This window comes from Equus asinus, chromosome 26 (genome assembly GCF_041296235.1).
Source record: "Equus asinus isolate D_3611 breed Donkey chromosome 26, EquAss-T2T_v2, whole genome shotgun sequence".
NCBI classification, from domain to species: domain Eukaryota; kingdom Metazoa; phylum Chordata; class Mammalia; order Perissodactyla; family Equidae; genus Equus; species Equus asinus.
Window position 1 is genome coordinate 30547929 of NC_091815.1, and position 24892 is coordinate 30572820.

Genomic DNA, 24892 nt, shown 5'->3' on the forward strand with positions numbered 1-24892 from the left:
CTCATCACAGACACTGGAATACACACACACACCTTCCTCATACACATTTGCTTGTAGACACACTCAGTGTATGGACACACCACATACACAGAGCCAGACATCCCACTTCAGTGCTCGTGTCTTTATTTCTGGATGATACAAAATAATAAACTTAAAAAACACCCAAATCAAACACCCTAAGGGCTCTCCCAAAGCAATGTGACCCCTCTTCCCACCCTGATAAATAGAGACTTCTGTCAGTCCACCCTCCCGCCCCCATAACCCCCTCTGCTATAGATATACTCTGGGTATATATTACTCTACTCGGCAATAGACATCTCCCGAAAATAGAATTCCAGCCCTACCACCTGCCTCAACTCTGGCCCCATGTCCCTGGGACCACCACCCCCACTTCAGACCACCCGCCACTGCAGCACACTGGTGTCCTTGCCCCCCGTGGTCAGGACCACGCTGTCATCCCACAAGAAGGCCACATTCGTCACATGGCTGCTGTGTCCGCCGTATTTGTGGCTGGAGGCCTGCGATAGGGAACAAAAAGTGAAAGGAGGTCGTCTGTCTTGTTCACCACTGCCTCCCCTGCGCCCAGGCATACAGTAGGTGCTCAATAAATATGTCTTGAGTTAATAAGGGTCAAAGAACCGAAGATCCCAGAATTGCCAACGCTCAGAGCTTTAGCACTACAGATTATGAAATTCATCAACTTTCAGGTTAAGAAAGACCCTTGGGATCAAACCACCGCCCTCCTGTACAGATGGGGAAACTAAGGCCGAGAGAGGGCTGCCTCAATCTTGCCTGCTTGTTACCTCCACCCTGCAGCCCCCCAGAAGGACTCACTCGAGGCTGACAGCAGGGGTAACTAAACAGGTGGACTTTGCCAAAGTCATCAGCTGAAACCAGCAACTTCCCATCGTGGGAGCGGGCCACAGCGTTGATGTCGGTGCCATCGGCTCCCTCGGACCAGATCCCTGTGGGCAAGATGGGGAGTAGGGGGTGGTAAGATGTCAGCTGGGGCCAGGGACCCCCCCGAGGCGAACAGGCCCCAGCCCCAGCACCCCAGCCTTCATCTCACCGAGCCCATCTCTAGCCAGGATTGAGAGTTGGAACCAAATGCACATCTTATTGTGTCCCTCAACTGCTCAAAACCTTTCCATGGTTCCCTGTGGCCTCAGGAGAAAGCCCAGGTTTCTCACGATGACTGCCAAGCTCTGCCTGGCCTGGTCCCCCCCACTGCTCCAGCCTCAACCTCATCAGTGCTCCCCTTGAACTCTGCAATAATTGAGCCATCCTGCCTTCCTGCATTGCTCCAAATGCCAAGCTCTGCGTCACCTCTGGGCTCTTGCACGTGCTATTATTCCCTTTGTGTAGAGAGGGAGAATGTATTTCCTCATCCTCCAGGTCCAGCTTGCATGTCCCTTCCTCCAGGAAGCCCGCCCTGACTCCCTCCCAGGCTGAGCCACATGCCCCCTCTGGCCTTCCTTGTCCCAGCCCGGTCTACAATTGGGTTGTCTAGGGACAGATCTGTCTTTTCCACTGGACTGTAAGGCCCAGGATGGCAGAGCCAGGGCTGTCATGGTCACCACGGTGTCCCAGCACTGCCTAGCCCAAGGCTGGGCACAGAGGTTTCAGGGAGTATGTGTTGATTGCATTGATGCCTGAATGAATGGGTGGCTGGGATACTGGCAGTGTGAGTCTCTCTGCGCCAAGTGTCACCACCCATTTGGTCTCATTTCATTACAGCTCCAAGGGACCTGAGCAGTCACCTCACTCTACCCTTTCCTCTTACACAAATATTACCCACATGGGTAAGGAAGTGAGTTTCCTGTCCTGGAGGTAATCAACAAGAGAATGTGAAAACCACCAGTCAGGGATGTTTCTTGGAACTCCTGTCTTCAGTGGGACCTTCCTCATTCCAGAACTTACCAAACACCCCAAACCCGAGGACACAAGTAGCCGTGGCCCACTCCATGTTCCTCACAGCATCTGTACTAGTGATCTGCTTACAGGTGGCCGGGTCCCCTGTGGCGGAAAATGAGGGGAGGATTTCAGAGTGGAAAGAACTACTGACTCAACCCTTCCATTGCACAGACAACGGATGCTGAGGTCCGAAACAGAAGGCCAGGGTCCCAGAGCTTATTCCACCTCTGCAGACTGGCTGAGGGGCACGATCCTGAGCCGCGACACCCCAGGGCCTGAGCAGGAGCATCTGCTTAGCTCACCCCTCCAACCAGGAAGGGGAGGAATTAATTACAAGTGGGGTCCATCACGGAGGAAAACAGAAGCCAGGAGACCAACCAATCAGAATAGCCAGATAACCAGAGGAGAGAGACTTGAAGCCCCCGCCTCCCCTCCCAGAATTCAGGGAATTCTCTGCAAATCGCACATGCAAATAGGGAGGCTGAGGGGCCAGCCCGGTGGCACAGTGGTTAAGTTCCCACGTTCCACTTCTCGGCGGCCTGGGGCTCGCGGTTCAGATCCCGGGTTCGGACATGGCACCACTTGGCAAAAGCCATGCTGTGGTAGGCGTCCCACGTATAAAAAAAAGTGGAGGAAGATGGGATCAGGGCCAGTCTTCCTCAGCAAAAAGAGGAGGATTGGCAGTAGTTAGCTCAGGGCTAATCTTCCTCAAAAAAAAAAACAAAAATAGGGAGGCTGAGGGAGGAACGCCTTTGGGTCTCGGAGAACTCACAGTACAGAATCTCGTAGTCCCCAGAATTGGTGACAAAGCAGCTGCTGTCATGGGCCCAATCCAGGTGGGTAATAAAGCTGGAATGGCCCTGGGAGAGGGAAGGGGTGGAGTTAGAGCTGGAGGGGACTGGACTAGATCAGGAAGGGTGGAAGGTAAAATACAGAGGCACGGTGAGAACACACGGGGGCTAAAGGATACACAAGTCTTGGAGCACGGGGCGGGGCCAGACTACGGGGGGCGGGGCCAGACTGATGGGCGGGGCTAGACAAAAGGGCTTAGAACACACGGGAGTTCAGGACATGTGGGCGGAGCTACACACAGAGGGGTGGGCTTTGAATGCCAGGGGCTGGGCCACACAGAGGGTCCACTTAGAACGTGAGGGGGTGGGGCTACACGAAGGGGCGGGCTTAGGATCCATGGGGCGGGGCCACACAAGGAGGCGGGCTTAGGACACGGGGGAGGGGCAGGGGGACATGTGTGGGCGGGGCTAAGACTCCTTGATGTGATCAGGGCAGAGTCAGTAGAGTCTTGAAGCTGTGCTCCCTTGAGGTAGAAAATTGGTTAATTCTGCATCCCCTAGACCGGGTGGCGGCGCAGGCTGGGGGCCACTGCCCACTCACCGAGCACTTGCCCAGGCGGCTGACCTTGCGGCCGCCCTGGTCCACCGTGTACACGTACACCAAGTTGTCGTGGGAGCCCACGGCCAGGTACGCCCCGTCTGGGGGAGGGGGAGGGGGGCTATGAGGAGGCACCCAGGCTCCGCGCCCTCCTTTCTCAGCTTCAGCCCCCCACTATCCCCGACTCTTCAGCAGTTCCAAGCTCCATCCCTGCTCGAGTCCCGGTGCCACCCCCAGGTGTTGCTGCAGAGGCTCCGCCCCTTCCCCCTGCCAGTAACTCTGAGCCTCAGTTCCCCTACCTGGCCTCTCCAGGGTCCCGGGCCCAGCCCCTTACCTGGAGAGAAGCTGACCACGGAGATCTGTTCGTTGCCATCTGTGTGGATAGCCACCAGGTCATGGGTCTCTGTGTCCAGCAGCAGCCATCTTTAAGGAGAGGGCGTGGTTGGGGGAGGAGGGGTGAATGGATCTGGTAGAGAAGGGTGGCCATCTCGGGCCTGAAGGAAGGAGCTCAGAAGTGATTTGGGAGGGAGGCTGACTCCAGGGGAATGTTGGGAGATGAAGGCCCAGTAAACAGTCAGAACCTAATTAATGTTCTCTGTGGGCTTTGGGGCAGGAGGGAAGAGGGTGTGGTCAAGGGACAGTCCCCGGGGAGCAGAGACGCCCTCCCCACATGCCTTCCTCAGCTTTACCTGCCAGTGACTGTGCCCACCGCCAGGACAGAGCCACTGGGGTGGAAGCCAGCAGAGCGGGCGGGGTCCTGAGGAGGGAGAGAAGAGCCGGCGCTGAGAGCTGGGGTCCCCCATCCATCTGGCCACTCCCCTGCCTCAGAGCCAACTCTCAGCCTGGCATGAGGCCTCTTACCTCCCGCAGCTGCCCTCCAGGAACGCACTGCCCCAGACACCCTGGAAACCATCCCCCTTTCCTTAAACACGCCGCTCAAAGGGAAAACATTCCTGCTGCCACTGTTGATTTTGGATCCTTTCCTGCGCCTTCTCTAAATTCCCACCACTTGATTCATCCAAAATGGTTTCCTTAGGTAATTTTCTAGAAGCAAGACTATTGGGACACAGAGTAGCCATATTTTTAAGACTTGATATCTAATGCCAATTTGCTTTCCATAAAAGCATATCAGCTTAGCACCAGGCATGCCCGAGTGCCCGTTTCCCCACATTTTTATTGAATACGCAGCACTGGGTATTACCCAATTTTAAATTTGGGGGGCATCTTGGTTCACAGGCAATAGAGGATCATGGAATCAGACCTGGATTCAGACTGTGGCTCTGACATTTTCTAGTTATATGACATCAAACTACTTTCCCTGTCTGCCTCAATTGCCTTATCTAGCAAATGGGGATCAACACTTTCCAGGATTTCCTACTGCCAAGTGGAGGCTGTGGGGAGAAGTTAAAAGGACAACGCAGGGAAAGTGCTAAACGAGTTTTTCTGGGTGTGATCCACAGAGCCCCGTAATCAGATTAACCTGAGGGAGCTCATTACAAACGGCAGACTTCCGGTCCCAAACTCAGACCTCCTGAATCTGACTCTCTGTGCCTGGGTCTCAGGATTCTGTGTTTCTAACGACTCCCAGGGGATCCCAATGCCCCAGCAGACTAGAGAAGTGCTGTGCTGAGCTCAGGGCCTGGCATATCGTAGGTGCTCAATTAAGAGAGCCAGGATGAGGATTATATACATGGCCCTAACCATTTCCGGGGTCTACCATCGCGATTCACAGAAGTCCAAAGGCCATCAAGTGTTCCAGGAGCAGAGGGAACCCTGGAGGGATTCCTGGAGCAAAGCCTCACAAGGTGGTGTGGGGGATACGGTGGACTGACCTTCTAACGGCCCTTCCCATGCTGCACAGGCAGGGAGCTTAGAAACTACACTGCCCAGAATCCCTTGCAGCTCGGGTTCCACTGTGATTTGGGTCCAACAGTCAGCTGTGCTTTTGTGCCCTGCAGAAGGCAGAAGCCCCACCCCTGCCACTTCTACCGACCAGTTTGGTTGTGAAAGCAATGAGACTTGCTATGCCAGCACCCCAGGAGCCGTCACTAGCCTCGTGCACACAAAGGCAAGGGCACAGAGTATCTGTTCTTGGCTAGCGCATATGTGGCCAATATTGGGTCACTTTAAAGCAAAATAGTCCAATAGAACCTTCTGCGATGCTGGAGATGTTCTATGCCTGCACTTTCCAATATGGTAGCCACTGGCCACATGTGGCGGCCGAGCCCTTGAAATGTGGCTAGTGCAACTGAGGAACTGAATTTTTAATTCTATTTATGTTTTCAAGTTAATTTAAGTTTGAATAGCCACATGTATGAGGCAGTGTCGCTGGAGCCAACAGTTCAAGCAGCCACAGCTTCCTGTTTCCTGAGTGCAGCTATGACAATAGCATTTTCTTGAACGGAGTGGTTCCTGACTCCCCGCCCTCCTGCCTGTGGCGGAGGCCGCGGGCCAGTCGGTTGTGTCGTGTTGATGCCTGGAGCCCTGACATGTTCTGTTCTGTGCTGTTCAAAGGGTATGTCGAGTCCCTTGTCCCCTTACCTCAATGCTCCTGCTCCACAGGGGCTGGTGGGACTCTGCACTCCACAGATGCACCAGCTTATCCTGCCCGCACGTCACAAACTGTGCCTGGCTGGGGTGCGCGGCCAGGCCCCACAGCTCCTCCACATGGCCCTGGCGGAAAGGGGAGACGGCAGCATGGAGACCGCCCACCCAGGCCCTTTCCCCACGCGCCTGATGGCAGAAAGCCGTGCGGGACCAGCGCCAGCCACACATCCTGCCCCACAGGTGACCCAGGGAAGACCCCTTCCCCAGTGTCTGAAGGAGGCCACCCACAGAGTGTGGCTCCAGGCAAATGGTGCCCCTCCCCCCAGCCTCCGCCCTCCAGGCTGCACAGCGGGAGGCAAGAGAGCATGGTGGGGAGCAGCCTGAGCTTGGGGGCCAGATGGTGCCCCCAAGAAGGCTGTGGGACCCCCGAGGTGGGTAGTCAGCCTGGCAGGTCTGACCTCAGCTCTCTGGCTGTTACCGTCACCTAGGCAGGCAACTGCTCCCTGCAGCCTCAGTTTAATCCTCTGTAAAATGGGCCTGATCAGTGTACGTGTCCCATGGCGGGGTTGTGCTCACGCAAACCATGGACAGAAAGTGTATGAGGCTGGTAGTGACGCTGCTCACAAAATGGAAGTGGCTATTATTAATAACCTATTATTAATTAATAAATAATAAATAACATCAATCATCAATATGAGTATGATTTATAGTAGCATAATAATTAATGTTACTAATTAATGTAATTCTAATAACATGTCACTATATTAATAATATACTTAATAAGATAGAGTATTGGTGATCTTATTAGGGGTCTCTTAGGTCCCTTCTTGGGACACCTGGAAATTCCTTCCAGCCCTTGTTTTTCTTTGTCTTCCTCCACAGAATCTAGAGCCAGAACAGGATCTAAAGGTAGCAGCCCTGATTTCCTCTAATCCATATGAGGGAAAATTCATGGCGGCCGTGAAGGAACAGGGACCAAGAAGCAATGAGTCATCTGGGCCAAGAGGTTTTGAGCGCTTACTCTGTGCCAGGCACCGTTGCTGCATACGAACCGACTCAGGAAATCCTCCTAAAACCCCATGAGGTTGGTTTGTTATTCTCCCATTTCATAGAGGCACAGAGAGGTTACTCACTTGCCTAAATCACACAGCTAATGGTGAATGACAGGGCTGTGATTTGATCCCAGGCAGTCACGCTCTAGAATCCATACTCCTGACCACCATACTATACTGCCTATTGGTAGGTGGGTTTTTAACTGGGTCGGGGTAGGGTTTTGGCACACAGGAGGGAGGACTCCAGAGGACCTTCCCAGATCCCGGGAGCTGGAGACCTGGGAGGTGCGTGGCCTGAGGTGTATGTGGCCTGTGTGACAACCTGCCAGGGCACTTCCCAACAGCAATGGACACCGCCCTGATCAGAAGGGCAGGGGCAGCGCCTGGGGACCCCCTGCTATGCTGGCAGTTAACCCATTGCTGGCAGTTCTGGGAGGGGTCCTGGGTCAGGGTGGGGTGATGGAGCGGGAGCACGTAAAGGGAAGACCAGTGGCGTTTGCCAGGCCAGAGGAAAAGGGATGGGGCAGCGAGGGGAGGGGACGTGGGAGTGGGAAGAAAGGACGGATGGATGGTGCCGGAAAGATGGCTGGGGAGGCAGGGGGGCGAGTGCAGGAGAGCTGCTCACCTGGATGAGCAGCGAGAAGCCAGTGTGGATGGAGCCCTGCAGGATGGAGTTGCGGGTGGTCCCTACGTACAGGGTGTCTTCCCGGCCCTCTGCCACAGTGCGGACAGGGCCGAAGTCCTCCGGGACCTGGGTGGGCCAGAGGGGAGAGGGCGGGCAGATGAGCGTAGGACGCACATGGGGGTGGGGGTAACATGCCAGGGAGGGGAGGGTCAGCATTAGGGGCCCCAGTGGGATGTGGGGAGGTGTCCTCACCTTCATATGAGCCTCTCCCCCTCCTCACCTCCACCTCCTGCAGCTTGCTGTAGTCGGATCCCCAGAGGACCACTCGTCGATCACGGCCCCCTCCGGACACCAGCGTCCCGTCCCGCAGGGCGCAGAGCCCAAAGACGCCGCCATCGTGGGCGCCCAGCACCGCCTGTGTGATGCGGTTGCCACCTGCGGGGCCGCCGGGGGGGGGGGGGTCAGCATGGGGAAGCTGCCCTGTACTGACCCCCAAAAGCAGCTCAAACGCTCCGGCCTACATCCAGCCATTCACCTACCTTTCCATTCTTCTATCCACCCTTCCACTCACCCATCCAACCATCCACCACCCATCTACTCCAACACCCTACCACCCTTCACTAAGCCATCTAAACTAACATCTATCCATCCACCCATCCATTCACCATCAATCCACTTCTCATCCATTCATTCTGTCTTTCATCTGACTACCCAGTCATCCATCCTTCTATCCAAACATCCACCCATTTTCCATCGATTTTCCCATCCTTCTGCCCATTCACCCACGTATCCACTCATCTGTCAGTCTACCTATCCATTCATTCACCCATTAACCCATCCAATCAACAGTTACTTAACTAGCATTTACTCTGGGCCCAGCCTCATGCTGGGTGATAATGGCGACACACTGGTGACCAAGACAACCTCAGATCAGTTCCCTCCTGGGACTCACAGTCCACTTGCGGAGACAGACCCACTACCACTCCGTGACAACCCAAGGTGGTTGGGGCTGGGATGGGAAAACCCAGGAGACTGACTGTGGGACCCTAGAGAAGGCACCCAGCCTGGTGAGTCAGGGAGGGCTTCCTGGCAGAGGAGACAGCTGAGCAAGGATCTGAAGGTTAAGTAAGAGCTGGCTAGGACAACAGAGGGCAGAAAAGTGTTCCAGGCAGAAGGAACAATGTGCTCTAAGGGCAGAGAGTAGGAGGGAGCATGGATTATTTAGGGAACAAAAAGAAATCTGGTGTGACTAAGTGTAACACGCAAGGGGCGAGAGAAGGCAGGGCCAGACCCCGCAGGGGCTTGATGCCTCGGTGAGGAACTTGGACCTTGTCTTGAGGGAACCGGAAGGAAGGACGGATTGGGCAGGGGAAGGACAGGGTTAGAGTTACCCTGGGTTCTGAGAAGAACCAGAATTGGAGGGGACCAGAGCGAAGGGCGCCAGACCAGGGAGGGGGGCGGGGCAGGGACTCGGAGGCGGGAAGCAGCATCCCTCTTTAGCTGCCATCCTTGAAGACTGAGATGCGATGCCATGTGTACAGACACCATCTTGTCCCCCTACGAGCCACCCGCCCATCCAACTCCCCAAAGCCCCCAGGCTGGACCCACTGGTGGGACAGGGGCTGCGGAAATGAATCAGAGCCAGTCTCTGCCCTCAGGGGCCTTACAGGCTTCTGGGAAAGACAGACTGCCAATTATTCTGAGCTTATTCTCAGCGGTCTGATCTCAAGGAAAGCTCAAGCAACCCTGTGAAGGAGGTAGTGATCTTATACCCATATTCCAGATGGGGCAACTGAGTCTCAGAAGGCATGTGACTCTCTGATGGCCCCATGGAGGGCACGCAGCACTGCTGAGACCCGGACCCAGGCCTGTCCAAACCCCAAACCCACTCCTCTCCCCCTGCCCCTGCCTGGGGGAACCCCCCAGGGCGCCGAGCTCCTCCATGTCTGGAGAACTGGTACTTCAGCTAATTCCTGCCTCCCCCACGGTTAACAGGCAGGAAATTGAGGCCCAGAGAGGGCAAGACTTTCCCCAAGGCCACGGAGCGACACCTGGCTCAGGCCTGTCTCCCATAAACCCGTGTGCGGCAGGGCAGGTGGCCTGAAAAACCAAGCGCCCTGACTCCGCCCAGCTCAGCCTCTTGCTGGGTCTGGGTCATTTCCCTTCTCTGGACCCAATGTTTTTCATCTGTGAAATGGGAATAATATTCGGTCCAGCCTTGAAGAAGGAGCATAAAGTACACAAAAGCAAAAGTACTCAGGCCCAAAAACGCACTCATTTCTTCCCACTGTCCACCGGCTGGGACAACCCATTCATTCCTTTATTTACAATTCACCCAAAGGCGGGGGCAAGTTTATTGCTCCCATGAGCCTTGGCTGGGACAGCCCATTCATCCATTGGTTGGGACAACCATTCATTCATTTGCTCATCCATCCATTGGGAAGCCAATCAACTCATATATTCATTCAGTAATCAATGTACTTCCTGGGACAATCCATTCTTCACAACACATGAATCCACTGGTTGAGCTAACCATTCATTCATTCATTCATCCTCTGCCTGGGAAACGACCTATTCATTCATTCTCAAAGTCATCCATTAGGGGCCCACCATTCATTCATTCAGTTATCCATTACCGAAGCATCCCCCATGAAGGAGGGCAGCACACTCATTTACCCATTCCACCATCCACTGACAGGACAACCCTTTCCTTCATTCATTCCCTTATTCATTCATTCATTGCTCTGGGACAAACAACCTTTCCATCTAGCCATCCACAACGGGGTTAACCCACTCATTTGCAATTCAAACTGGATCCCCAACCTTCGGTTGGCAGAGGACAAGGGTGGGCAATAAGTAAAGGTTTCATGGGGCTGGGACACTGGAGCGGAGCCTTGAAGGCGAGGTCGGAACTGGACAAGGAAAGATGTAGCCTGTTTTATCACGCATTCCACAGCGGCAGGGTCAGAGGAAGGGGGCCAGAGCCAAAGGGGGTTCGGGACGACACAGGTGGGGTGACACTGACCTTTGCCCCAGACATAGAGGTTCCCCCCAGAGTCCCCGGTGACCACATCGCCGCCCTCCAAAAACGTCACACACAGCACGTACTTCGGTTTCTCGTGTTTCTATGGTGGGGGAGAAGAAGGTGTCACTGAAGAGAGTGGCCACCCAGTGCCCATCCATCCTCCAGGACTGTGGTCCAGCGGCCCCCTGCACGCTTCCGGGTGAGGCCCTGTGTGGAGCACCGCCATCTGCAGCCCACCTCCATGGAGCGTTGGCGTCGCCTAGAGTTTCTGACCATCCTCTCTCCCTTTCCCAGCCCTGGACCACGTCCCGCCTCCTCTCTCTCCTCCCTCACTCTGTCTCCCTCTCTGTCCTCGGTTTCCCCTGCTGTCTTCCCTTTGGGCTCCCTCCCTCTGCCCCGCCCTCTCTCCTCCCCTCTCTGTCTTCGGTCTCTCTCTAGGTCCCCTTCCTGCCCCCACTCCGCTTCTCAGTGTCTCTGTTTCATCTCTGTCTGCGCCTGGTCTTCTCAGGGCCCCTCTTTTTGGGGTGGAAGCCCCAACTCTCACCAAAGGCAGCGGGAGCCCCGTCTGAGGTGCCCCTGCGTCTCCCCTCCCAGGCCGTCTGCATCCCGCTCAGATTCTCTGTCTCGGTGCCCGTCTCTCTCGGGCAGCTGGCCTCTGACTCTCTGTGTTTATCCATAATATCAACAACCTCAGCACCCGTGCACTGAGCATCTACTATCTGCTAGGAGCTGCTAGCTCTTCATCCCATTGGTCCTCACAACCTCGAAGACTTAAGAGGATCATCCTCCCGGAATGAACATGGAAGCTGAGCCCCAGGGGCGACATCTCAGCATCCCCACAATCCCCAGCCTCTGGGACCCTCTGGGGCATCTGGCTGTCTGCCCGGGTGTCCCTGCCTGCCTCCTTCAGGGCCAGCCCGTCCCCACAGCCCTGGCACTCACCTCAAAGAGGCCCTGCCGCTTGCTTAGGCTGCCTCCCTCCAGGCTCCAGAAGTAGATGTGAGACTTCCCGCAGGTGATGAGCAAGGTGGGGTCTGTGGGGTGAAAGGTGGCCACCAGCACGGCCTCGTTGGAGCACTTTGGGGAGTGGGGAGATTCTGAATGAGGACCTCAAAGCCACCAGGGGGGGCCACCACACCCACCCGGTGGAGGATTGCCCTGTACAGCTGTGTGGGTTGTGCACTGCACACTCTACCTGCCTGTATGTTTCCTATATGAGCAAACTAAGGTATGGGAGGCAGGGCCAGCCAGCAAAGCATTATTGCCTTCTTCATCAACATAACAGCAGACACTTGGAGAGCCCGACTCTGCACCAAGCACTGGGCTAAGCTCTTTACATCCATTAACTCCTTTAACCCCACAGTACCCTGTGAGGGGAGGCTCATTAGTACCTCCCTATGACAGATAAAGAAATGAGGCTCAGAGAGGGAAAGTCACTTGCCTAAGGCCACACAGCCAGGTAAGAGTCATGTCCAGAATCAACTCACCTAGGTCTGGCGCCAGAGCCCAGCCTCTCAACCACTTCTCTCTCCCCAAACCACGGGCCCCGTTCCAGAACCTGGGTCTCCTCCCCCTCGCCCAGAAGGGGCGTGTGACCTTGAGGAAGGAGCTCTCCCCTCTACCATGGCTCAGGTTCCTCATCTGTGAAATAAGCCACCACCCAGACATGCAAGTCAAGGTCTGTCTAGACATCAGAGGGCCGTAGAATTGGCAGCCAACTCATAGAAACACTTCTGTAGACGCAGGTCACCCACCCCGTTTCCCAACATCAAAGCCAAGGCCCTACCAGGAAGATGCTACCATTGACCCCAACTTACAGATGAGGCAACCAAGGCTCAGAGAGGGCAAGCCACTTGCCCAAAGTCACACAGCCAGCAAACAGCAAAGCCAGGACTCGAATGTGGGTCTATCTGATTCCAGACTCTTAACCTCTGAGATCCGGCCAGTCCCACAGGGGCACCCCAAGGAGAGAGGATGAGAACAGTCACCCCACCTTGCCATCCACCACTTTGGCCTCCTTGGCCCAGTCCCACACGGACAGCATGTGGTCGTTGGATTCATCCACCGCACAGAGCAGGTTGCCTCCATTCTGGGAGGAGAGAAGGGGAGAAGAGGGGCAAGTGGGTCAGGATCCATCCCCTCCCAACACCTTGCCCGCTGGGGCATCCACCACTCAGGCCTGTTTGAAGACTTTCAAAGGCCCTGGCCCCCATCCAGGGGCCATACCCACATTTTAGAGGGTTTTTTCTAATTTTCCCTTGGAAATGACTCGTCCCTAAGAAATTCATCTAACTGACCCTCAGCTACAATTTCTCTGCAGCCATCACACAGTCAGGAATTCTCGCTGAGAGCATCGAATCTTCATTTTCATATGGAAGGACTTTTATGTGTAGGAAATGAAATAATAAAGTCGCCATAATTTTTTTACACCTTTAGTGAAGCCCAGGTTACTTTTGATTTCGCAGGGTTTTTACTCCCCCCCCCCACGCCCCCCGACGAACTTTGGCAAAAAATAGCTTTTTCCCCCCAAAGCTCTGAGATGTCTCCCTAGGCCTCAGAAAGCCAGCGAGGCTCTGCTGCGTAAACTATCTGTGGGGGGTTGTTTTTATTCGCCGATCCGTTGCAGACCAATACTTGGGTAAAATATGATAAAAATGCCAAAATCTGATTTTTGTTTTTTAAAACCCACCAATCACACACGTGGACGTTGCGGGAATGTCAGACTTCTCGACAAATTCCTAAAGGCTTACTCTGGATTTCTGTACTTAGCTCCGCGTCCCGCCAACACCCATCTGAGACCGTGCAAGGAACAGCGCGGCTTCAAAATGCCTAAGGGATAAGGACCCTTCCAGGAGGAAAGGTGGTGCGAAAACTAACGTGACAGCACGAACGGATCGAAGGGGATCACTGAGGACTTTGGGGACAACCAACAGATGGAGCCCTGGAAGGGGGCGTGGCCTGCGCCCATGACGTCACAAGGAAGGCGTGGCCTCCATCCCAAAGGGGCGGGTGAGGGCTGGCATGGCACTTACGGATTTGGAAAAGCCCACACAGCACACGGCTCTGTCAAACACCCCCAGGCCCAGCACGTGCAAGGTGGAGAGGGAAACTGAGTCCCAGATGCGCACGTGGGGTGGCAGCGGCTGCAGGAAAGAGAAAAAAGCCTGTTTCCTGGGGGGCCCGGCTGCCTGGCCCCCGATATCCCATCCCAGGTCCTGCTGCCTCCACTCTGTTACCTTCCCCTCCTTGGTGGTGCCCGCCACCTGTCCAGTGGCGATGGTGACCATATCCGGGTGGACAGCCAGGCTGAGGAGAGAGAGGCCAGATGGGCAGGGCTCAGGGAGGGAGGGACCCCTCCGGCAGCAGGCCACGATCGGGATGCCTGGTTATTCATGCCACAAGTTGGCTGAGTGAGTTATTTAGTCGATCAACAGTTACTTAGTCCTTCAGTAGCAATAAGGGGATATTCTCTGGGTACCAGGGCTCAGAAGCAAGACTCAGGCCTGGGGTCTCTAATTCAAATGCCCACGGGGCGCAGGCCTGTACTACAAATGGTGGCCAGGAGACTGCGGCCACTGAAAGGGCGGCCACGACAGGGCTCCAACAGGCTGCGGGACCATCTAGGGTGCCAGCTCGGAATTTCCAAATGAAGTGAAAACTCCAGGCATTTGAGTGAATCCCCCGGCGTTTGACGTATTGATGGTCAGTCCACATTGTCTCCCCTGAATTCAGCCTGTAGGCTGAGCCCCACCGCCCCTAACAGCATCCGGAGCTCTCTGGCGTCCCCTCCCAGGCCTCACCACTTGATGTCATCGTTGTGCCCCAGGTAGTGCCGCTGCCTCTGCTCCTCCACGCTGTACAGCACGGCCACGGAGGCCACAAAGTACACTATCTCCCCCGTGGGCAGCAGGTAAAGATTGGCCCGGCAGTCTCGGCCGCGGTAGCCGTAGCTGGAGATGCCCGGGCCGGTTAAGGAGCCTGTTTTGCATCGCACGTGCTGATGGACGACCAGACTCAACAAGGTCATCGGAGCTAGGTTTTCCTCCTTCCACTCCTACACTTGAGGGGGGTTGAATGATGGTACCCCCAAAAATATGTCCACCAAAATATGTTCCAACCCTCGGGACCTGTAAATGTGACCCTGCTTGGAAAAGAGCCTGAAGATGTAATTAAGGATCTCAAGATGAGATCATCCTGGACTATATGGGTGGGCTCTAAATCCAATGACAGGTGTCCTTTTTATTTTTTTTTTTATGGTAAGGAAGATTGGCCCTGAGCTAACATCTATTGCCAACCTTCCTCTTTTTGCTTGAGGAAGACTGTTGCTGAGCTAACATCTGTGCCCATATTCCTCTATTTTGCACGTGGGACGCCACCACAGCATGGCTTGATGAGCGGCGTGTAGGTCGGCACCTGGGACCCGAACCCACAAACCCTGGGCCACCAAAGCAGAGCGTGTAAACTTAACCACTACGCCACCAGGCTGGCCCCCAAGTGTCCTTTTAAGAGACAGAGAGGAAAAGACATGACACAGGGTGGAGAAGGCCAAGTGAAGACAGGCAGAGAATGGACTGAAGCGGCGACAAGCCAAAGAATGCCAAGGGTTGCCAGCCGCCACGAAAAGCTAGGAGACAGACGTGTTACCAATTCTCCCTCTGAGCCTCTGGGGGGAGCGTGGCCCTGCCAACACCCTGACTTGGGATTTCTGGCCTCTAGAATTGTGAGAAAAGATTTTTCTGTGGTTTTAAGCCATCAAGTTCGTGGTAATTTGTTACATCAGCCACAGAGAATGAATATAACCTCCTGTCTGCCCCCTCCCCCCAGAAGGATTTTGTTAAAACTTCTTAACACCAAGACAGCTCAGAAGCTTCCCAAGGGTCCCATCTCACTTAAAGCAAAAGTCATAGTCGTTGCAAAAGCCCAGGCACGAGGCCTGGCCTGATCTGGGCCGTGGTTCCTCGCTCAGCTCCAGTTACACCAGCCTCCTCCCTGTTCTGACCTCAGGGCCTTTGCACCTGCTGTTCCCTCCACCTAAGTATTCCTCCTCCTCACCTCTCCATGGCTCCTCACCTCCTTCAGGTCTCTGGTCAGCTCCTCCGAGAGGCCTCCCCTGCCCGAGCTGTTTAAAACTGCAAACTCATGCACCCTCACTGCCCCCTCCTCCAGTCCCCTTCATATTTCTGCAATGCACACATCAGCATCCCACATGCTGTTTAACTTATTATCTGTCTCCCCATCTAGAATGTCTGCTCCATGAGGGCAGGGATCTTTGTCCATTTTGTTCACTGCTGGATCCCCTGCGCCCAGATCAGAGCCTGGTGGACAGCAGACATATGAATTCAGTATCAGTATCTGTTGAAGGAATGGCTGACTCTCCCCCCTCTGCCCCCGCATTTAGAACCTTCCGTGGCTCCCTAGTGCCGTCAGAGAAAGTCCAAGCTCCTCCCACTGGCCTGGTTGGCCCCTCCCTAGCCTCGGCAGGGCTCCTGCCCTCCCTTGCTCTCTGATCTTAGAGTGCCTCAAAATGCCAAGGTCATTACCCCCACCCCAGGTCTTGCCCTAACCTTCCTCTGCCTAGTACACTCTACCTGCCCCCCTTCTCAGCTATGACTCCTCAGAGCAGCCCTCGGGCTTGCTTCCTCCACTAAGTGGACTCACCCCACTTAGTAACCATCTAGTCAGTTAGTTAACTGTCCCTATTCGCCACTGAGACTGAATTCCACGGTGGCCCAGACTGGGTTGTTCTGTTCACTGCTAGAATCCTCCTCCGGGAAGCCCTCCCTGACCCCCAGGCTGGCTCAGCTGCCCCCTCGGGGTTCCCCGGTCCCAGCCCTGCCCACTGTGTGTTGTCTCTGTCAAGAAGCCCGTCCCTACACCGGACTGTGAGCCCGAGGTGGGCAGACCCTGTCATGGTGACAACTGGGCGCCCAGCCTTTGGCTCCAGACATTCAGAAAATATTTGAATGCGTGTCAACAGGGGTATCCTGACCCCGTAGAAATGGCTCCAGCCATAGTCATCTTAGACCTGGGAAACCTGAGGCCCGCCCTGACTTCTGAAGTGTCCGCTGTCTGTCATCTGATGCAGCCCGGCATGACGGCTTGGTGTTCGTTGATTCTCGTGAATATTTCCAGCTCCCTCGAAGAAGCTCTGGGCTCCAACATCCTTGCCTGCTCCAGAGTGGAAACCAAGGCCAAGAGAAGAGGACAGGGCCTAGGTCCCTAGGAGGCCGAGCCCAAGCCACAGTGGGCTTTGTGGAAAAGGCTTTGGGCCCAGAGTCAGAGTTCTTGCCTCAGATCCGCTCTGACTCCCCAGGAGAGGGCTCTGTCCCCACTCTCGGCCTCGCTTTCCTCATCTGGAAAGTGAGGGTGATAATTCCCAACCTGCAGGTTTCAGAGAGCTGTCAGAGGCCACTGGTGGCAAAAACACATGCCCAATTCTAGAAAAGAGAAGGATCCTATTATTCATCGTATTTATACGTGAAAGAATTTAGAGCAGCGCCCGGCATATAAGTGCCCCATGACGATTAGTTAGCATCTTATCAATCACTGTTTATGGAGCACAGATTATGAGCTCAGCATCTTGACGCATGGTCTCACAGGCCCGTGAATCTGCGAGCATGACACCCATTTTACAGAGGAGGCAACTGAGGCACAGAGAGGCAAGGTGACTTGCCCAGGGTCACACAGCCAGCCAGATGCCAGGCTGAGGTTTCAACCCACTTCTGCCAGGCTCCAGGATGGGGTTCTTAACCATTACCAACTTCTTCCGTTTCTCAAACACACCAAGTTCCCTCTGGCCACAGAGCCTTTGTACCTGCCACACTCTCTGTCTGGAACATTCTCTTTCTAGTTCTTTCTATGCTGGCTCCTAATTACTCAATTCTCAGCTCCAAGGCCCTCTCCTCAGAGAAACCCAGTGACTCGCCTCCCGCAAGCTTCGGTTACTGTATTCCCACCATTTATTACTAACTGAAATTATCTTGTTTGTTTAATCGCGGGCTTCTGTGTCATCATGGATCTCCCAGAACACAGCTCGCACGCAGAAGAGAATATGACATACGGAAAGAGCTCAGCAAACATTTGCTGCTTAAATGAATCCGAAAAGGTCATTTCAGCCAACCCCCTTCCTCTGCACCCTCCTGAGTCCAGGAGGAGTCTTGACCCCGCAAGCCACCGAGGTCTGGGCAGTGATACAAGGACCTTCCCCACCCTCCTGCTGAAGCCCCACACCAGAAGGACTTCTGTCCCCTCTTGACCGGGGGGGGGGGGGGGGGGGGGGGGGGGGGGGGGGGTGGGGGGGGGTGGGGGGGGTGGTGGCGGGGGCGGGGAGGAAGGGTCTGAACCAGAAGGATACACCCAGTGCAGCTTGAGGCGGCTGGAAGGCGGCTCCGAGCGCGTGTCCAGGCTGTAGGTGGGCGCCAGCTCGTCCGGGATCAGCATGAGCACGGGGCGGCCCCTCAGGAACATCTTCACGGAGCCCTCCTCTGCTGGGACACGCCCCAGAGTTCAGGCGCTGACCCCAGCCCCCATCCCTATTTCCTCTCCCCTTCAGGCTTCAGTTAAAAAAAAAAAAATAGGTGGGGAAACTGAGGCAAAGAGGCGACGGCTCAATGGCCAGGTCTCCCGACCTCCAGCTGCCAGCCCCTCCCCCTCTCCTCACTCACCCATGCTGAAGATAACTTCTTTGGTTTTGCTGTCCGGAAAGGACCAAAAAAAAAAAAAAAAAGCGCCCTAATTAGCAGGCAGGTCAGAAAAGGGGAGAAAGGGCTCCCCCACCCCACTGCTCCCCGAGGTGTCTGCTGAATAAGGGGGGCCGCGTAAGGAGCGCAGCGCTGCCTCTCTGCAGGCCGTGTGCTTTGCTCGGTTGATCTTGAAGAGCCTAAGACACAGGCCCAGAGAGGCAGTGAACGCCAAGGATCACACAGCACGAAGTGGCAGGGACGCAGTCCTGGAAGAGGGGAGTCATGAGGGTCCCCTCCCTCCTAATCGGCACGGCTCTCCCATCGCTCCCCGCCCCCCAGTCCCCCAGTGCCCCACACTGCAAGCAGCAAGGGAAGGGGCGTGTCTCCACAGTCCCTCCGCCGGCGGAAAGGGCTGAGGTTCGCCGGCCTGGGTCTCTGGAGACCGGGGAGACCTGGGATCCAGGCTCCGGGAGTGCGGGAAGGAGGGGGTCTGCGAGAGGGTCTCACCCCGGTCCAAAGCTACTCATGGCGGCGGCCGGCGGAGCTTCGGGGCCGGGGGTGGAGCCGGGGCCAGCTCCGCCGCTTCCGGCCCTGGGAGGTGCCCGCGCCGCCGCGCCCTGCCCCGCCCTCCGCGGCTGACCCCGGGAGCCGGCTGGCCACGCGGTCTCAGGTCCCGAGCTGTGGGGTCCTGAGACCAGGCTCTTTTTGGGGGCTGGGGGAGAGCGTCGTTTGAGAACCTGGACTCGGGGGCGTGTCTGCCTGAGTTCAAACCCCAGCTCGGCCGCTTCCTCGCAGTGGGGACAAATTGCCCAACCTCTGCCTCCGTTTCCTCTTTTGAAAAATGGGGATAATAAAAGTACGTACCTCCCGGGGTGTTTGCGAGGGTTGAGTTGGCTAATTGATGTAAAGTGGCTGGAGTAGTGCCTAGCACATAGCGCTATGTACGTATTTGCTATTATTTGAGTGGGGTTGAAATGTGTGGTTTTTGACCCCAGTCCCTCCTTAGTCCGGCCCCCAAGCCCTGACCACGCCCACTGCACCGTGACTCCACCCTTGGGTTTTTGCTCCGCCCAGACCTTCAGTATGGCCACGCCTCCGGGGAGTTGACCACGCCCAACATTCTGATCACACCCACCTCTCCTTCCGATCCTGCCCCTGACTCAGTCTTTTGATAACTGACCGCACCCCCGGGGCCCTCCTCTCCGCCTGTGGTCTCTCCATGCATTCTGACCACGACCACTTCCACGTGAGCCACTCTCTTGACCCCGCCCCCTGAGATTTGACCATGCCTACCAGTGGCCCCGCCCAGCCCTCCAGCCACGCCCACTTTCGCCACGCGGTGCCCCAGGCTCGGCTCGGCCCCGCTACTTGCACCTGACACGCCCCCAGCGGGTCACAACCCCAGGGACCCCTCCCACCCCAGGTCTGATTCCACCCAGGCTAACACTCTGGCCACGCCCTCAAATGCCAATCACGCCCCTCCCTCTGATTCCCCCAATTCCCTGCTGAAACTCCTCCGAGGCTTCCGCCCTGGCCCCAACCCTGAGACTCAGCAAGGACTTTCCTTTACCTTAATAGCCACGCCCACAAACCTGGCTCCTCCCTGATTTCTACTGTCACACCCGGGAGAGCCTGACAGTCCACGGCTCCTAGGTTCTAGCCCAGCCCCTTAAGTCTTTGACCACGCCCCTGAATGTTGGCTCCGCCTTTCCAGGCCTTCCGCTTCGCCACGCTCTCTCAAGATTGGTCCCTCCCAACCCCGGGCACTGCCCTCGCATTCTGAACCAGATGACCCCGCTCTGGGTTATCACCTCGTGGCCTAGGGCATCGCCCTAACTTCCCCATCTTTCTCCATGTCCATCCGGGGTGCTGGCCCCACTCTCTGTGACATGACCCCGCCTCGGACACCTACCCTTCCTTTTTGGCGCTACAATTGCTGCTAGAGGATGTGGTGCGGCTTCGGGGGTCCTCTCGGCGCACGGAGGCGAGGCGCTCTGGTGACAAGTAGCGGCGGGCACTGCGAAGGGAGAGCACACAGTTAGGGTGGAGCCTGAGAGGCCAGCGGGCGAGTGCGGGAGGCTGAGAGAACGTCCCCGCACCTTCCACCGCTGGAGTTCGGGCGCATGAGTCCATCCCTCTCCGTAAAAGCAGCCTCCTTCTTGGAGGAGGTTTGGGGGATCCCGGCTTCCGTGCCTTACCTGCGCCCGGAGGCTGCCTCCTTCTTGGGGGAAGATGGGGACGTGGCATAGCCGCCCACGCGCCGCGGTGGTCCTGAGCCATTGAGGGGCGTCCTGGTGGGAAGGCCTTTCAAGAGCTGACACACTGGAGGGGAAGGGTTAGAGGATAGAAGGTGAGTGTGAGATCCGTGCCCTGGTCCCCCCCCCCATCTCACCCCTCCAATCTGGAGAAGATACCCGAGGCTGTGGTGCCCAGGCGCGGAGGCGCCCGGCCCTTGGGGGTGCCCCGCGCGCGCAGCGCAGCGCCCTGCTCTTCGCATGCCCGCAGGCGCCTCAGCGCGTCCGCCAGCGCCGCCTTTAGGACCGCCAGCTCGTCTTCCTGCAGCTGCAGCCGCTGCTCCAGCGCCGACACGCGGTCGTCCACCTCCATGCCGCTCGTGCCCGACAAATTATCATCTGGAAGGCCGGGAAGCGCTAGCTGCTGGGGTCACCCAGGCGCTCCAACGCGCCATGTGCCACTTTCGCCTCCCCGGGTCTAAGGGAGGCCAGCCACTCCCCCTTCCTCTCCCACAACCGGGGCCTGGCACGCTTGGAGATGAGCCAAGGAAGATGGCTCAGAGGGGGAGGAAATCCCCACCGCTCTCAGCTCTTGCCCCCACGCTCCTCTCTGCCGCAGCGCCCTGGAGGTGTGACCTTAGGGAAGTCCCTTCCTCTCTTACCTTCTAAGATTCTACGAATCAAGAGCCTCTCGACTCTGGTTTTAAGATTCTATGACTAAGATGCTAAATATCTGTGAGTGATATCGACATTTTAAGAGTGACACCAACTTATTCCTAGTGACATCAACGTTCTAGAATTGATCTCCAACATTCTCTGACGAATCTCAACATTTCATCGCGGGTGCTAATGCTCCCTCTCTGTTTCTAAGACTTTCCCAGCCAAAAGATCACGCCTGGTCTTCTCCCCTTCGCGCTCTCTGCTCACCAAGGGGTTCGACCCCAGAGCCCGCCGCAAGGACAAAGTTTCTGCGGCCCCTGGCGGCGGACTTGGGGGTTGCAGGTAGCGCATCGCAGACCCAGGAGACCCACGGGAGGGAGAGGCGGGCGGGGATCTGACACCCAAACTCTCTTCCCAGCTGGAGCTTCTCTCTTCTGTTCTCTTCCTTTATTTCGCTTCTACACCCCACGCCCCAGATTCGGCTCTCCCTCTCCTCTCCATCCCATAGGTACCGCCAAATAACTCCTCCACCGCGCCCCCCATCGCCCATTTTCCAAAAGTGGGAGGGCGGAGGACCGAGATGGTCCGCCTCCCCTCTTCCCTCCCAGACCACTCATACCCAGACTCATTGCTGGCCACAACCGAGGACGCCCTGGCTCCCAGCCGGGTGAAAGTAAAGGTGGTAGCATTAACAGAGACGGGGCGTAGAGGTCGCAACTGCCATCCCGCGTCTGTGGGCCGCCCCACCCGGCCGCTGGGCTCCGCAGTGCAGCCGTCCGTCCCTCCCCTCCCTCCCCCCGCGGCCCAATCGTCTGCCAGGCCTCGCCCGCCCTGCCCCCCACCCACTGCCGGACCTGCAGTGGAAGGTGGGGGCCTCCCGAGGTGGGAGGGGGAGCGCTGTCAGGACTCGGAACTCCTAAGAAGAGGGAATCCTGTCAGCATCACGTTTTGCAAAGGAGGAAACAGAACGGAGGTCCGGGTAGTGTGCAAAGACTCGCCAAATGTCACACAGCCAATAGGTGAGGGGCCATCACCTCTCGCTGAGCCCCCTCTCACTTACCATTAATACTAATACCCCCCCACACTGAGATCTGTTGTAGTGAGCTCACATGTGGCAGGCTGTTCGTGGAAAACACTGAACACATTTCCCAGCTCGTGTGCTCAGCGAATACAGAATATAATTAACTATTATGATGGTACTTAACGCTCCGGCAACTCACAGTTGCAGTATTATACCCATTTGAAGAGGAAGGGGATTGAGGTCCAGAGAGGTGGAGTTACTTGTGTATGCACACACAGCCTTTCAGCAGCGGAACAGATCCTCCACCCAGGCTTGGGCACCCTGTCATTCCGCCTCTTAGAGGGGCAGAGGAAGATGCAAGGAGCATTCTGGTCCTCTGCCAACTCCAGTGGTCCCTGGCACTGGAGTGTGTGGCCAGGGTAGGGGGCTTCAAACTGGAAGATAGTCCCTTCTCAGGGCCCTCTGAGGGGAATGGAGGAGTTTTTGCCTTGGCCCTTCAGCCCCCACCCAGAGAGGCCAGTATATTCTGAGGCCTTGGCCTGCCCCCCATCCCCCACCCCACCCCGCCCATGACTCAAGTCTTTGGCGCCTCCTGCCCATTCCCCCACCTTCAGCCTTTTTGCCCAGAGACCAGCCCCCACTTCTCCTCCAGTCTGCCCTCCCCTCTGCCTCCAGCTCCCCTCATCTGGGCCTGACACCCACCAATGGTCCTTCTGGCATCATACCCATTTGTCTAGGGAGAAGGGGTGATTCTAATGGGTGGGAGAGGGGGTCCTGAGGATTTGGGGGGTACAGTGGAGGTAAAGTCCTCTGGTCGTCCTACCTGGTCCTACATCCAGCCAACAAGCTGACACCAGATCCCATCCTCCCCCTAATCTGTCTGTCCCTCCGCCAGGGAGAAGGGTGAGGGTCCCACGGGATCGAGAGGGGAGAGGGAGGGCAGAGCTCCAGACCTCCAGGCCTCCCCCCCCTGCCCCCTTCAACCCCAAGCTCCTGAAGGTTCTGCCCCCTTCTCTCCATCCAGCCACCTTGGGAGAAGGGGAGGGTGGAAGTGGGTGAGGGACTTCATCACGGCTTCGGGGATCAGGGACCTTGCTCTGGGGTCAGGATCCCTCTGGGAGAGAAAGGGGATCTTCAGCATGGGGCGAAGACGGACACTTGGCAGGAGGAGGTTGGGGCAGGAGGAGATGGGTCCAGCCCTGAGCGGGCCGGGGTCAGAACTGAGGAGGGGGTCTCACCGTTGCAGTATTGAAGCAGCGAGGACGTGTCGTAGAGGCCGCAGAAGGCCGGGCCGCGCTCCGCCATCGCCCCGCCACAGCCACCGCCGGCCCCCCCAGCCCCAGCCCGGGCCCGGTCGCCCCCCCAGGCCCTGCCTCCCGTTGCCATAGCAACACCCTTCGTTCCAGCATCCCCGGCTCGGCCTGCCCGGCATCAGGCGGCCGGAGCCGGGCCTGGCACCGGGGTCATCCCCCAGGATGTTCAGAAAGGGGGGTCGGGACACCCCTTGCCAGGCTCCCCAACACAATCCTCGGGCTGGGATTGGTTGCGCCGAGATCCCCTTCGGTACAGTCTGGTCCCGCCCACAACAGCGCGTATTCTCTCGACCCCCTCCTCGCCTGTTCAGGACCAATGAGAGCCTGTCGCGCAGGGCCCTCCTCCAATAGGGATGCAGAAGGATTGGAAGGGGCAGGGCCTTCCCAGCTTTTCAGCCTGAAGCGTAGCCCCCGGCTCTGAGGAAGATGGGGTGGAGGAAGACACTCCCACATCCCCAAAACCTTCTCCCTAATCTTTTGGTGCATTTCCCAAAAGCCCCTTTGCAAGACTAGAGCCGGACCCCTAGGGTCTCAAACCCGCCCTGATATCCACTCGCTCCGCCCTGGAACTCTTATTCTAGCCCAGTTCTTGGAGTCCTTGTTTATTCTATCTAGACCCGCCCCCGGGACTCTTAGCTCCACCCCTAGGATCCTGCGGGAGCTAAAGTTCTATTCCCGCCCCCAGAGCCTTTGGCACCGCCCCCTGAGCATCCGAGGGCTGTAGTCCCTCGCCCAGAGCCCTTGACCCGGCCTTTTTTATAGGATTAGCTCCGCCCCCCCCGAGTTTAGACTCCTCCTCCCGAGCCTGTGGTCCCTCCCTAACCTTTCCTTCCAGTTTTTTATCGACCGCCCCTTAGTTCCTCCCCGTACCGCCCTCATCTCCCACGACTTCATTATCCAGTCCGGGTTTTGGCAGAGGCCCCGCTGTGACGCCAGGACCGCTGACGGTGTCTGTCGGAGCCGGCTCCGATGTTGGGGGAAGAGGGGAGGGTAGAAAACCTGACAACGGACTTTTAGAATAGTGGAGACCACCTTCCTCAAGTCCCCACGGAGGGTCAGCGCCTAGACATGCCCCAGACCCTATTTTATAGGCAGGGGAAGCGATCTCAAAGCGGGAAGAGATTTGCCTCTAGACACACAAGCAAGACCGTGAAAGCACGGGGCTATGGAACCAGATGGACCTCGGTTCGAATCCTGACTCCACTACTTTCTGGTTATGACCCTGAGCCTCAGTTTCCATACCTGGAAGGGGGGGGGGGGGGACTCCTGTCGTGTCTACCTCTTTCACTCATTTAAAAATGTTTACTGAATGCCTACTGGGTGCCAGGCCCTGCTCGAGGTGCTGGAGTTTCAGTAGTTTGTTCTCACGGATCTCGCGATTTGTGGAGAAGGTAAGCCACCATACACAAAACAAATAAATAATAATAGCT

The 24892-nt window shown here is 56.6% G+C and overlaps 1 protein-coding gene across 7 annotated transcripts; it reads right to left on the minus strand.

Annotated features, from left to right (window-relative positions):
* Positions 1 to 100: 100 nt before the first annotated feature.
* On the minus strand, positions 101 to 23682 carry EML2 (EMAP like 2). Of its 7 annotated transcripts, none has more exons than XM_070498532.1 (22): positions 23388 to 23682; positions 20649 to 20889; positions 20433 to 20556; positions 20147 to 20251; positions 18217 to 18245; positions 17907 to 18039; positions 14353 to 14502; positions 13789 to 13858; positions 13585 to 13695; positions 12546 to 12641; positions 11495 to 11629; positions 10553 to 10652; positions 7808 to 7962; positions 7528 to 7653; positions 5845 to 5976; positions 3993 to 4060; positions 3638 to 3726; positions 3307 to 3404; positions 2687 to 2774; positions 1921 to 2016; positions 835 to 965; positions 101 to 518 (listed from the first exon to the last, which is right to left on the minus strand). In XM_070498532.1, the coding sequence occupies exons 1-22, from the start codon at positions 23556 to 23558 to the stop codon at positions 393 to 395; spliced, it is 2574 nt and encodes an 857-aa protein (XP_070354633.1). In that variant the 5' UTR covers positions 23559 to 23682; the 3' UTR covers positions 101 to 392. The 7 variants fall into 7 exon arrangements, with proteins under 7 accessions (XP_070354633.1, XP_070354634.1, XP_070354638.1 ...); XM_070498533.1 differs by having other exon boundaries at positions 17907 to 18036; positions 23388 to 23681; XM_070498537.1 differs by having other exon boundaries at positions 20649 to 20867; positions 23388 to 23520.
* Positions 23683 to 24892: the final 1210 nt, after the last annotated feature.